At 44.2% G+C, this 13173-nt stretch overlaps 1 protein-coding gene across 1 annotated transcript; it reads left to right on the top strand.

Annotated features, from left to right (window-relative positions):
• The first annotated feature begins 71 nt into the window (after window positions 1-71).
• Window positions 72-12791, top strand: SSBP1 (single stranded DNA binding protein 1). Its single transcript, XM_048499094.1, has 7 exons — window positions 72-359; window positions 2347-2416; window positions 5521-5581; window positions 7661-7801; window positions 9330-9417; window positions 10602-10690; window positions 12603-12791. Exons 2-7 carry the CDS (start codon window positions 2360-2362, stop codon window positions 12644-12646), a joined length of 480 nt encoding a protein of 159 aa, XP_048355051.1. The 5' UTR covers window positions 72-359; window positions 2347-2359; the 3' UTR covers window positions 12647-12791.
• Window positions 12792-13173: the final 382 nt, after the last annotated feature.

Here is a 13173-nt window from a genome sequence, read left to right as displayed (position 1 = left end):
CCACCTTAAATATTCACGGACTAGAACCCATATCTCCAGATAGAACCTCATGCAGGTCCCTCCCCTGTAATTACTGCAGCCCAGTAGAGGCGATCCTAGATGGGCGCAGGTTGCAGAAGGGAATCTAGTGAGAACAACACCTTCATTGCGCTCGATTCCTTCCGTGGATCCCACTACTAGGAGACTGGCGATCCCACACAGAACAGGAAGTGAGGAGGAGGCGTGTGTTTCTCTTCTCTCTCCCCCGTCAGCCTCTGTGGTTTCTAGCAGCCTGTTCCGTTGCACGCTCCCGAGGAAGCCAGGCAAGAAAGCCTGTCGGGCGTCGCGTGGGTGGGAGAGCGGTCCGATTCGGTTCCCAGGTAAATGCACCACTGGGTTGGGGCCAAAGGAGCTTGCTATCTCGGGCGATCCCTGGATCGGCCCGCCTGAATCTTTTGGCACAACGGCACTCACTCAGCCAACGGCTTTTCTCCCAGTCAAAACCCGCCCCGAGATCCATGTCCTCTGGTCGCTCTCTGTAGGTTCCTTCACACACGAATCTCTTGCTTTGGCGTTGTGATCTAGGGCTGTGTGGTTGTGCATGCTCGGTACCTTACCGATTCCAATGCACTCACATAAACCCTAATGTAGACGATTCCCAAGTGCCTTTTTTAATGTGCGTGGTTCCGTGTTCCTACAGCCCTGGATGCGCGCGCGCATCGACTGTCCCCAACTTGTGCCGACTTAATGTACCCTCATCCCAGCTGGAAGCTGGTTCCAACGCCCCTATTCATGCGATTTGCTTCAAACTTCTCACTTTCCTCCATGGGTGTAATGTTGTTACATGCCATGCGTCCTCAGTGCCACAGTGCCTCCTCTTGACTTAATTTGTTTCCTTTTTCTGCTACTTGTAATTATTTCCTCCACTCCCTTCCAGTTTGATTTCTGTTACAGACATCAGAAACAAAAGTGAAAATCATGAGCAGTTGCAGGCTTAAGTTAACAGGCTTCAGCTCTTCACTGTGTAGTATTGCCCCCTGCCAGTAATCTCTGAGTTTTGCACCAATAAGGCCCCTTCCGCACATGCAGAATAATGCACTTTCAATCCACTTTCACATTTGTTTGCAAGTGGACTTTGCTATTCCACACAGCTGCAAAGTGCATTGAAAATGGATTGGAAGTGCATTATTCTGCATGTGTGGGCCTGAAATAGGTTCAGAAGCGAATTTGGAGAGACTTTGAGGGTTTGTTGTATCATGGTTAGAGTGATGTACTTCGATCTGTGAGATCCTGTTCCAGACCCCCGCACTGCTGTGAAGGTTGCTTTGGTTCTGTTCCTACCACTCTCTTGTAGTCCAATCGACAACATCTGTTCATGCACCAGAAGCCAGTGTGATGTAAATAATGGTTAGCCTGTTGAACTAAGACCTGGAAGACCCAGATTCAGATCTTCACCCACTGTGAAGCTCAGCAGCAAGCAGGCTAGAACAGAGGGGTTCCGGTTGGGCCTGTGGTCTTGAGGGGATCTATTCCCTGGGGTAATGGCAAAGGGGACACTTTGTACATCATTCTAGTTCTTTTTTTGTGTGGTTACCTGTAACTTAAATACACACAATACATTTACAGACCCATATATTGATTACAGGTATTTAGCATTGATTACAAAAATACTTAATGAGCAGTTTGCAATGAAGCCTACATTTCCCATCTGGCCTGGGCCTATTACCAGCTTTACATGGGTCTGCTCATTGTGTGACCTTGGCCAGTCACAGTATTGTTGGGAGGATGGAAGGGGTGGGCCATGGACATCATTGTGGGCCCCCTCCCCAAAGAAAGGGCAGAATACAAATTGCCTCAATAAATGAATTAAATGTTGTGGCCTAAAGCAGCGGTCTTCAACCCTCCCGGCCTCAAGACCCACTTTTATTGCTGAGGCAGCACCATGATTACTAAAACATGTGACAGGAAGTCACATGACAGGAAATCAAGGAGCTAAAGTTCAGGGATCAAAAAGGTTGGGGTATTTCATACTAGGAGTGTGCATGGAGTGTGTGTATGGCCTGGTTGTGGGATGAGCAATAAGGTAGGGCCTGTCTGAATTTCCTGTACAAAAAGAGTATATTTTCCATGGCTTCATGACTTGTTGCCCTTTTCTGTGTACACAGAGTGGCAGGACTGGGGACCCTTCCAGAAGAAGCAAAACAAGATGGTTGGATTAGGGGTTGCAGCCCTGCAGGTGGGGTGTTATTGTCAGTTGAGGGCTCTTACCCATGAGGTTAAGTTCATTGCCCTAAAAGGATGGAAACGAATGCATAAATAATTTGACAGTTGGTAACAAAGGGCCAAATTGCTCTTTTTTTCTTCCAGAGCAACTAGAAGAATGTCTTCCATAAAACTAAAAACAGCAGTAGAAATGTTACGCAGGCCGCTGCAGCAGGTAACTATTCCATTTGCTTTGACCATAATTTTCAAATGATGCAGAAGTTATGTATAGGAGCATTAGGAGGACCTGAAGTGGCTTTGACTGTATTGATGGGTTGATGGGGAGATAGTCTGGTTTTTAAAAGTCTGAGATGAACTCCCTGAAGGAAATGGGCAGATGGAGAATAAAATCAGGGAAGAAAGTCAGAAGAGAGAGGAAACCAAGAGATGACTTGGTACAGGTTTGAAGGGCTTGCTTAAAATTGGAGAAAACTTTTCCGAACTTACAGATCCTGTGTGTTGCAAAGAGAGAGTTGCTCTCTGTCTTCTAACAAGCACATGCTGTGCCTTCTAATGATAGCAATCGACAGGTGAAGATTGTGCTATGCAAGGCTTCATGCCCCAATTTTTACTTTGTATACAGCTGTTTAAAGGCATGGAGACTTTTGTGTTCCAACCTGGTGGTGGTTCTTATCAAGCACTACAGAATATAGCCTATGAAGTTTGACTTTCATTTATTATATATTGTGTGTAGAGCAAAGAGCTAGAAAATTTTTTGCTTGCCCAGAATATTATTTGCATGTCTTCGGCTTGAATCATCCTGGGACTCTAACTCTCTACCACCCCCTTGGATCCCCACAAATGTTTTAAGAGTTCTGGTGGATGCTATACTTGGTTGCTGCTGTCTGCTTCTCAGCCTCCAAGTGCAGAAGCATGCAACTTCAATTGTGCTGGAGCTGACTATCGGCGCAATACCTGGAAGGGCTTTGAATCTCTGGTGTTCAAATTAAGCAGTCACAGCTGCTTTACATGGTCTGTTTAAGCAAGATGCTGAGCCTCTGTAAAACTGCATGGAAAAGCTTTTTTGCCTCACTAGAGTCAGGCAAAAGACAGACTAGTACAGGGGATAGACAGCTGAAATAGGATCCAGGAGATCTGGGTTCTAATTCACACTTGGCTTTGAAACTCACTGACAGCGCCTTTCTAGAAAGAGCTGTAGCCTTCTAGGTCTATTGAATGGGTTTACTAGGGAGTAACTCGGCTGAGAAGGCCTCTGTGGGTGTCCTCTTGCTGTCAGACTATTTCCCAGGATTGTCGTGAGGATAAAGTGAGAAAGGAGAGGACACTGTATACTGCTCTGATCTTCTCAGAAGAAGAGCAGGATGCAAATGTGATGGATCAATATGAAAAGCACAGGGGAAAAGGATAGAAGAAATATCAGTCTAGGACAGTGATGGCAAACCTTTTCAAGACCGAGTGCCCAAATTGCAACCCAAAACCCACTGATTTATCGCAAAGTGCCAACATGGCAATTTAACCTGAATAATGAGGTTTTAGTTTAGAAAAAACAGCTGGCTCTGAGGCGTGTGTTACTCGGGAGTAAGCTTGGTGGTAGTTGGTGGCTTTGCTTTGAAGCAACTGTGCAACTCTTCCAACAGCTGAATCACAACCCTAGGAGCATTTACTCAGAACAAGCCCCATTGCCAGCAACCAAGCTTACTCCCAGGTAAAGGATCGTGCTTTAGTTCTTCCCATGAAAATCAGTGGGGTTTAACAGCACTTGACAGGGTTACCTACACTGCTTCCCCAAAACTAGGTCTTAGGTTTAATGCTAATAATTGAGCCCAGCAGCCCAAACCAGCCTAGATGTGTGGGGGGGGGGGCGGGCAACTCTATTTGCGCGTGCCCACAGAGAGGGCTCTGAGTGCCACCTCTGGCACCCATGCCATAGGTTCGCCACCACTGGTCTAGGAAAACCTGAGACGAATCAAGGAAGCAGGGAAATAAAGTCTGGTGCTTGAGAGAGGCCCAGAGAAATAAGAGGCAGAATAGCAATCTGTGAAGGAAAAAGAGAACTAAACTTTTATATCCTGGATCAGACCCCTGCCTTCCTGCCCTTTCATTGTCTCTTCTCCCTGTAGACAGAGTCTGGAAAAAAACCCCATTTTTAAATTGTTTGTCATCAGCATATTAACCTATTGTTAGGAATGAGTGGAGGCTGTGAATACACTAAATATGCCATTAAATCCACTGCTGTTAACTGGCTGTGGCACCTTGTTTTTTGCTGGGTTTGTGTGTTGTGCCTTGACTGTGTCCATCTTGTACAAAAATCGACTTGTGACCATTCATGAGTCACATTTTCGAATTGAGACGTAATTCCCACTAGGAAGGTGCTGCTCAGGAGCGAGGCATCTGTCTAGATACCTGAATCCATTCACTGTGACAGATCTCTGGTGACCAAAGAGAGAGCTTTTTCAATAACAACACTTTGCCTTAGATACTAGGCAAAAACATTTCTGGTAAAAACTATTAGCATAAGCTTTCTTGACTCAGAGCCGACTTTGGATGCATGAACTGTCCATCCATTAGGCAGAATAAGTGGTTTATTTCTAATTAGATAGAAGATAAGACAGATAGAAGTCACTAATATCATTTTATAAGGCTTTAACATGAGGGTCTGGGTTAAAACCAGAGGTGGGATCCAGCAGGTTCTCACAGGTTCCCGAGAGTAGGTTACTGATTATTTGTGTGTGCCGAGAGGAGGTTACTAATTGGTGATTTTGCCACATGATTTTTGCCTTAGTCACGCCCCTCCTCTCAGCAGTAGCGTGCAGAACTTGAAGCAGTCTAGCAGGAGGTGCACCAGCGTGCGTGGCAGCCTGCACCTGCGTGCATTCGTTTCCCGCCCAAGGACCAGCGCAGCGGCTGCGTCCTTGCCACAGCCCCGCCCAGGAATGCCCTGCCCCCGGAATGCCTGGCTACACCCCTGTCGTGCCCCGCCCAGCCCCATTGGCGCTACGCCACAGTTTGAATCCCACCACCATGGGAACCTGTTACTAAAATTTTTGGATCCCACCACTGGTTAAAACCCAGGCTTTTAAATAAGGGTTTTAAAAAATCTTTTTATTTCCTTTATGGCCTGACCTACTTTTTGCCTGAGGACTGTTCAGTCAATTTAATTTTATACGCCTAAGTTTTCTTTTTATACCCCCTGCTCATTTTTAGTGACTTGCTTGATTTTGTTTCAGTTGTAAGCTGCCTCAACCAGGTCTCTGGAGAGGCAGGACATACACTTTCTAAATAAATCAATAAATTGTGCCTTTTGGTTTCTTCGTCTAGGTGTTTTGTCAGTTTGTAAGACACGAATCAGAGTCAACGATGCCTTCAGTTCTTGAAAGATGTAAGTAGCCTTTTTTTTAGCAATGTTGCTGCCTTCTGTGGGTCTCTCAGCATTAGTGAGACAATGTGTGGGCATTTGGAACTTTCCTGAGTAATATTTATTTATGTTATTTATAGGCCAGTTTTCTCACTGAGATTCAAAGCAGATTACATAACGTAAGCCAGTACAAACAGTGGATGAGGAGACATGTAACAATGAAAGTAATAGGGCAGGGGTGGCCAACCTATGGCGCTCCAGATGTTCATGGACTACAATTCCCATCAGCCCCTGCTAGCATGGCCGATTGGCCATCCTACCAGGGGCTGATGGGAATTTTAGTCCATGAACATCTGGAGCACCATAAGTTGGCCACCCCGGACTAGGGAAACCGAAATCTGAAATGAGGCATAAGTGTTAAACAAGATCTGCTAGACAATGCAAGAAATGATATTGCACAACTAAAAATATAACACAGGAAGAGCCAGATAAAAGCATACAGCAGAAGATAATATGCATTAGTACTATAGTGACCTAGCCCAGCATTTGCCTCAAATGTAACTTGTGAGAAGGCAGATAGCTTATGTGACAGAGTGCAGCTTCAGGGCGCTAAGCAACACATGAGTGGTCTTTAAAAGATCTGACTGCTTCCTGGGTCAGAGGTAGCCAGAGGGGAAGGAAGAAGGGGGTAGTCTGAGATTTAACAAAAACAAAATTCCAAAATGTAACCATTTTAAAAAATGCTACTTTTGTCTGAAATTCAAGGCACCTACCTGGCTTTCTATTACAATAAAAAAGGACTATAAAAATAGAATAAAATGTATCAATCAATCATTTATTTACAGTCAACAACCAGTACAACAAAACAAATATGCATCAATTTCACAGTGCCATTAGCATAATCTATATGTGTACAAAAATACACTAGAGCAATGTGGATTCTTACTTAGGGATGGTTACATTTTAACAGGCATGGGTATAAGAATTAACTATGTCTGTTAGAATGTAAGATCATAAACACTTTGGCTAAGGTTGGATCAGGCAAAGATGTATTCAAACATTCCGTTTTTACCAGCACCCGTGAGAACCATTCAAGTACATCTTGAATTAAATATCCCTCCCCTGTTATGTATCAGCATCTGATATTCAGGGATTTAAAAAAAAATATTTTATGTATTTAAAACATTTCATTCCGCCTTTCCACTGAGCTTGGAGTCCCCAAGGAGACAAAAAATAAGAAACATTTTAAAAAATTTAAAAACACATAATAAGGCAACTACAAACAAACAGTTTCTGTGCATGGGGGTTTCACCTAGCTGTCATGGCTACCTCAGAGACTTATCCTCCATGAATTTTACATACTTATATACTGCTTTTCTCCTCAGTAGAGACCCAAAACAGCTTTGTCTCCACATTATACTTACAATGATAATCCTGTGAGTTAGGTAGGTGGTGGGAAATGCTGTCATGTTGCAGCTAAAGCCCCTTTTGCACATGCAGAATAAGGCACTTTCAATCCACTTTCACAATTGTTTGCAAGTAGATTTTGCTATTCTGCACAGTAAAATTCAGCTGCAAAGTGGATTGAAAGTGCATTATTCTGCATGTGTGGAAGGGGCCTAATTTATGAGAGTTTCTTAGGGTTTTCAAGGCAAGAGATGGAGCAGGGATGGTTTTCAATTGCTTACTTCTTCATAGTGACCCTGGACTTCTGTGGTTGTTACTAACCTTAGCTACTAAGCTTAGCATCTGAGAACTGGCGAGACTGAGCTAGCCTGCAGTACCTGCTGGTTGCTGTGAGTTAGGTTAGGTTATGCTAAAAGACAATGAAGTTACAGAGAGCTTTCATGGCCAATTGGTGTGGGGGGACAGACCCAGAATCTCCCAGATCTTAGTCCAGCATTGTAAGCACAACACTACATCCCTTAAGAATCTAATATTAATTTAAGCCAGGAGGAAGCTCTTGCAAACAAAGTGTGCTTCTGTGGGTGAGCTGGATATTTTTAGTCCATTAATTCATATTTTGTGTTGTGAAGCATGTTTCCTCTTTGACCACCTTGACTTCCCAATTCCTCAGTTCTTGCTTCTTTATCCTGTCTTTAGCCCTGAATCGTATCCAGTTGCTTGGCCGTGTGGGACAAGATCCTGTCATGAGGCAAATGGAAGGGAAAAATCCTGTCACGATTTTCAGCCTGGCAACCAATGAGATGTGGCGAACGGGAGACAGTGAAGTATTCCAAGGAGGTCAGTGCCTATATTTTAGCACAGAGGTGTCCCAACTCTGGCACTTCAGATGTTCATGGACTACAATTCCCATCAGCCCCTGCTGACATGGCCAATTGTAGTCCATGAACATCTGAAGCGCCAGAGTTGGACACTCCTACCTTAGCAGGTAGGGCAGGGTTAACATTCGAAATGTTTGGGGCCTGTTGGCATTTAAACTAAATTGGGAATGTGCCTCCCATCTCACTTATGTCTGTCTTACAATGCTGGCCTAAATGGCTTCCGTTCTTGGACTGCCTCTTTCCTCTTTTCCCTGCATCTTTTCTTGCTATTTGCTGCACTGGTCTTCTGGCCCCTGTCTCATTTGGTGCTGCCTGTGTTTAGAACAGCTTCTGTTCTGGCCTTTGGGGCCCTTTCCCAAGATACTCTGTCTTTCCTTAGCAACCGTCACCCTCTCTGCTCTTCTGCTGCCCTCTAATTTCCTCCCACCCAATGTTCTTCTATTCGCTTGTTGGTCAGGGGTTGTTAATAACTAAATGACTGACCAGGGCTGCACTCACAGGTCATTTTAAGCCCTGCATGAAATCAATATGTGCCTGTTCCCATGTTTGCATATGCAGCCTGACTCCCTTTCCCTTTCTCTTGTATGGAGAATACGCAGCTAGAAGTTTAACGCTGGCTACCTGTTACAGACAAATGCAGATGTCTGTTTAAACTGGAATCGGTTAACAAATAGGGAATGTTACCCTGGATTAAAACTTGTTTTAGAATCTTGGTTTGTGGAGGAAATGTTGATTCTTGTTTACCTTATGGGGAAATAAGCTAAAGCGACTTCAGACTTTTCAATTTAGAAAAAAGACAGATGAAGATGGGAACCTAATAGAGGTTTACAAAAGTCTGAGTGGGGTGGAGAAAATGGGTACAGAGAGTGTTTTTTCCTCTTCTTTAAAATATTAGAATGCAGGAGTGCCCAATTGAGTCAATGGACAATAAATTCAGGACAGACAAAGGAAGTACATCTTTATTCAATGAGTAATTAAACTCTGGAATTCTTTGCCAGTTAAGGTAATGATAGTCACAGCTTTGAAAGGAATTTTGATAAACTTGGTCCATCAATACCTACTAATCATGATGAGTAAAGAGAACCTCCGTAGACACAGGCAGCAAGCCTCTGAACATCTGTGCTAGGAGGCAAACCTCAGGGAATGGCCTTGATGTCTATGCTTTGCTCATTTGGCCCTTCAGAACAGCTCACTAGATGGACCACTCCTCTTCTGTTCTTAACACCTTTAAATGCCATAAGCAGCCAGAGCTGATGTCTAACTGACATTCTCTGTTCAAGAAGGAAAGAAGTGACCCTGCAAGACTGATGGTAACCTATGTTCAAGCATATAGTCATTTTAATGCAAATCTTTAACATGCTGCTAAGTGCAGCCCAGTTGTCTTCCCACCCATATGAGAGAGGCTAGAGGCTAGCTGTTGGAAGCTGTAACCTATGCTCTTAAAAGGACAAAGAACTCATTGGCTTTTTGTGCTTCATTTGACTCAGGTGATATCACCCAGAAAACAACCTGGCACAGGATTTCCGTGTTCAGGCCGGGCTTGAGAGACGTGGCTTATCAGTATGTCAAGAAAGGGTGAGTAGAATTAGATGGCCCCCATATGCAGAACTCTTTAAAAACAGCAGGAGCCCCAGTGTTCCAGGAAATGCCGACATAGACTCCTTGAAAGACGAGTCCATTTTTTAACATTGTCTTGGCCAGGCTGACCTCAATTGAAATCCAGTTTTTTTTCCTCTTCTTCATTGTCTAGCAAAATGTAAGGAGGTCAGCATGAGAGTTCTGCATCTGCTGCTGTTGTGTTGCTGTCTGTGGGATGTAAATTTGCCCAGTAAATAGGCTAGATGGTTACACTTGTTTGCAGAGTTTATGGGCCAAGATATGTTGTCAGGCTTTGGGACCTAGTGAATGGAGGCTTTTGTTAAATACTGGAAGAAACAAGTGTGGGGGGAAAGTGCTATTCGCTTTATGGGGTATTGACTGTGGCAATGGCCAAACAATAAACAGTCCTCTAATTGGTAGATTGTCTGGGGTTCCAGCCCCAAACAAGTCCAAGTGATCATGATTTTGTGGTATGATCAGGGGGCAAAAGAGAAGATCTGGAGGTGTGGCTTTGAGCCTGCTAATTTCCTGTTCAGATCTTTCCTCTGCAACACTCATGATAGTGTAGTCCTGTACAGAACTACTGTATTTCAGTGCCTGACTAGGGAAATGCTGTGTAGGTTGCTATAAGCGATCTTCGAGTCAATCTACACATTATAACATCCAGACGAAGGATATGTGTCTACACCAGTGTGGTGCGGTGGATAGAGTGGTGGACTGTAATCAGGAGAATCAGGTTTCTTTTCCTCACTCCTCCTCTTGAGGCTTGCTGGGTGGCCTTGGGCCAGTCACAGTTCTCTCAACCCCACCAACCTCACAGAAGGGAGAGTGATTGTAAGCCGCTTTGAGTCTCCTTAAAGGTAGAGAAAAGTGGAGTATAAAAACCAACAACTCTTCTGTTCCTCCTCCTCCAGTTGCTTTGTGTGCACAATTGCTCTGTGCTCAAAACCTTTTTCCAAGGTCACCACATCTCAAAAAGGATATCGAAGAGATAGAAAAAGTGCAGAGAAGGGCAACGAGGATGATTGAGGGACTGGAGGACCTTCCTTATGAGGAGAGGCTGCAGCGTTTGGGACTCTTTAGTTTGGAGAGGAGACATATATAAATAAGGCCAATAAGTAGATGAAATAAACTGACGTGTCTGCAATTGCTCTTTGCAGCGCTCGAATCTATGTGGAAGGGAAGATAGACTATGGAGAATATACGGACAAAAACAACGTGAGACGACAAGCCACAACAGTCATTGCAGGTATCAACTTAACATGTCAAAATTGGGGGGGAACATGCCTGTTACTGTTGCCCAAACATCCAAACCATATTTCTTTCCCCTCCTTTCCAAACCTCATGAATGGGATTTTTAAAAATAGAGCGGTATGGTATCAGCAGTGCATGGTCAGAGCCACTAGGTGTCGCTACTGAGTGCTCATAACGCTTCCCTTAAGGAGACCGTTTGCCCAGACTTCCTGCACAAGATGGTGAAACTTCGCTAGCTCAATATTGTTAAATGTGCTTTCCCTCCCCTGGCAGAGGGCAGGCAATTCATGTTTGCTTTCTGAATGAAAGCAGGCCTTGTCTGAAAGTTCAGCTGGAAGAATTTTAGCAGGAAATACTTGTCTGTCTGGCGGCTTCCCCAATTGTGGGGGTCCTCTAAACTTTCTTGCCTCTCCAAACTAGCAACAGGGAGACTTCTGAGGAGGAGATAGCAATAAAGAGAGGGGGGGAATGACATTTCTGCCAATGAATGGGTACCTTAACACCTGCATTCCAGGCACAGACCATAAATCTTACAGGTTCTTCCACCTGCATGTGCCTCTACGTGTCAGACCGAATGAGCCTCAAGTGATTGTTAATTGTTTCTGGCAAGAGGCGACCAGCTCCGTCCTGTGTAGCTTTAGGCACACCAATGAGGTCAGTAGGCTGAAGCGTTCCTTACCCTGCAGCTATTGGGCAGATATATGTGATTTATTCCAGTCTTACCCCACTGTCTTACTTCAGAGCCACACACAACACAAAGCCCATCCTGTTGTTACTACAATGATAGTGGGAAATCACAGTGGAATCTGGCTATAAGAAATGCAGTTGGCAGCAGGGATTGAAAAGAAAGTCCTCCCCACCCCGTCAGCCTACGGACTTAGTAGGACAAAAAATCCTGGCCTCCAGTTTTATATGATAGGTAACCTGTTTCCCTTCTACGGGAAGGGAATGCTGAAAAATCCCTAAGTTTATTGTAGTTGTCACCTGTAGGGCACAACCGCAAGAAATGCAGAGGATCCCAGACTAGATCTTCTGGTGTGTCTAATTTTTATTTAAGATTCGTTTAGGTGTGATGGGGATTGCAATGAGGACCATGGCAGGGGGTGGAGTTCAGACTTCCCCCCTGCACTATATACTGGATTGAAATTCCCCCCCCCACTCCAAGCTGTTAATGATACTGGCTTGTAATCCTGTCACTGGACTGAGCAAGGTTTTAAGTTTTCTTTCAATGGAGAACACTTTAACTTAAGGCAACTTAAGCTGGAAGAACTGCGGGGGGGTGGGGGTGGGGGGAAGAGATGTTTTCTGTTTATTTCTCTGATAACAGCCAGGAGGAGGATTTATGTGGAGGAAATGGTTCAGCTAAGTTAATGTTAAGTTGATGGTGAAATGGTTAAGCCCCCCATGACTGCTTTCAAGAAAATTCAGGACCCTGAGAGATCTAATCGCAAATTTCAAGCATCTCCTCTCTAGAGCAATCTGGAGCTCGTGTTTACTCAGAAGGAAGTTCTGTTGTATTCAGTGGTCCTTACTCACCTGTCAACCTGCTTGTTCATGTGTTTTGTTGTATTTATTTATTCAATTAGGATTTCAGGCTTCAAATGGGAAGGCATTGAGAGTTTGGTATCCCTCACAGATTCCTAACATCTAGAGGGATGTTCAGCTATTCAAGGTTGTAGTTATACTGTCTGGCGGGATGGGCACTGTTCTGTGTTAGAACTCATGCTCTGCCTCCTGTTTAGTCCCTGGCACCTCCAAATTACACAGCTAGGAAAAGAGTCTGCTTGAAACCCTGCTAGTCAGAGGAGACAGTAATGAGCTAAACAGACTATCAGTCTCACTGTGTGAAGCAGATTAATAGGATCAAATGTGTTACATATTTCTCCTTTATTTTCCCCCCCTTCCAGAAAACATCATTTTCCTGAGCGACCACTTGAAGGAAAAGGAATGAGGTTGTTGATTTCTTGGACTTTGGCGCTAGCGATTTCCTTCTATTTTTGTAGCATTTCCTATTTCTGCAATCGTGTATCTTCCTCTGGATTTTTTGTTTTGTTTTGCTGTAATTAAAATAACTTTTTGTACAAGTTAGAGCAAAAGAAAGAGTGTTTAGTTGTTCTTTTCTTACTTTCTTCAGTCAGGCTGTTGATATACAGTGTAGTGGTTAGAATCCTATTCGGAGAAACCCAGGTCCAAATTCCCACTTATATCATGAAAGCTTGCTGGGTAACCCTGGGCCAATAGCACACAGTCTCAGGCTAACCTACCTCACGGGATGGTTGTGGAGATAAAATGGAGGATAAGAGAACTGTGGAAGCTGCTTTGAGTCCTCTTTCAGGCAGAAGGCAGGGTATGACGTACACTTAAAACACTGTGTCCAGAGGAAACCTTTACATTTTTGAATCGCAGTGAATATTCAATGAAAAAGTATAATGAGGTTGTATTGTCGAAGGCTTTCACGGCCAGAATCACTGGGGTGCT

The sequence above is a fragment of the Sphaerodactylus townsendi genome, linkage group LG06 (genome assembly GCF_021028975.2).
Source record: "Sphaerodactylus townsendi isolate TG3544 linkage group LG06, MPM_Stown_v2.3, whole genome shotgun sequence".
Taxonomy (NCBI): Eukaryota; Metazoa; Chordata; class Lepidosauria; order Squamata; family Sphaerodactylidae; genus Sphaerodactylus; species Sphaerodactylus townsendi.
Note: the sequence above shows the minus strand (reverse complement) of the source record. Positions and strands in the feature narration are given on the sequence as shown.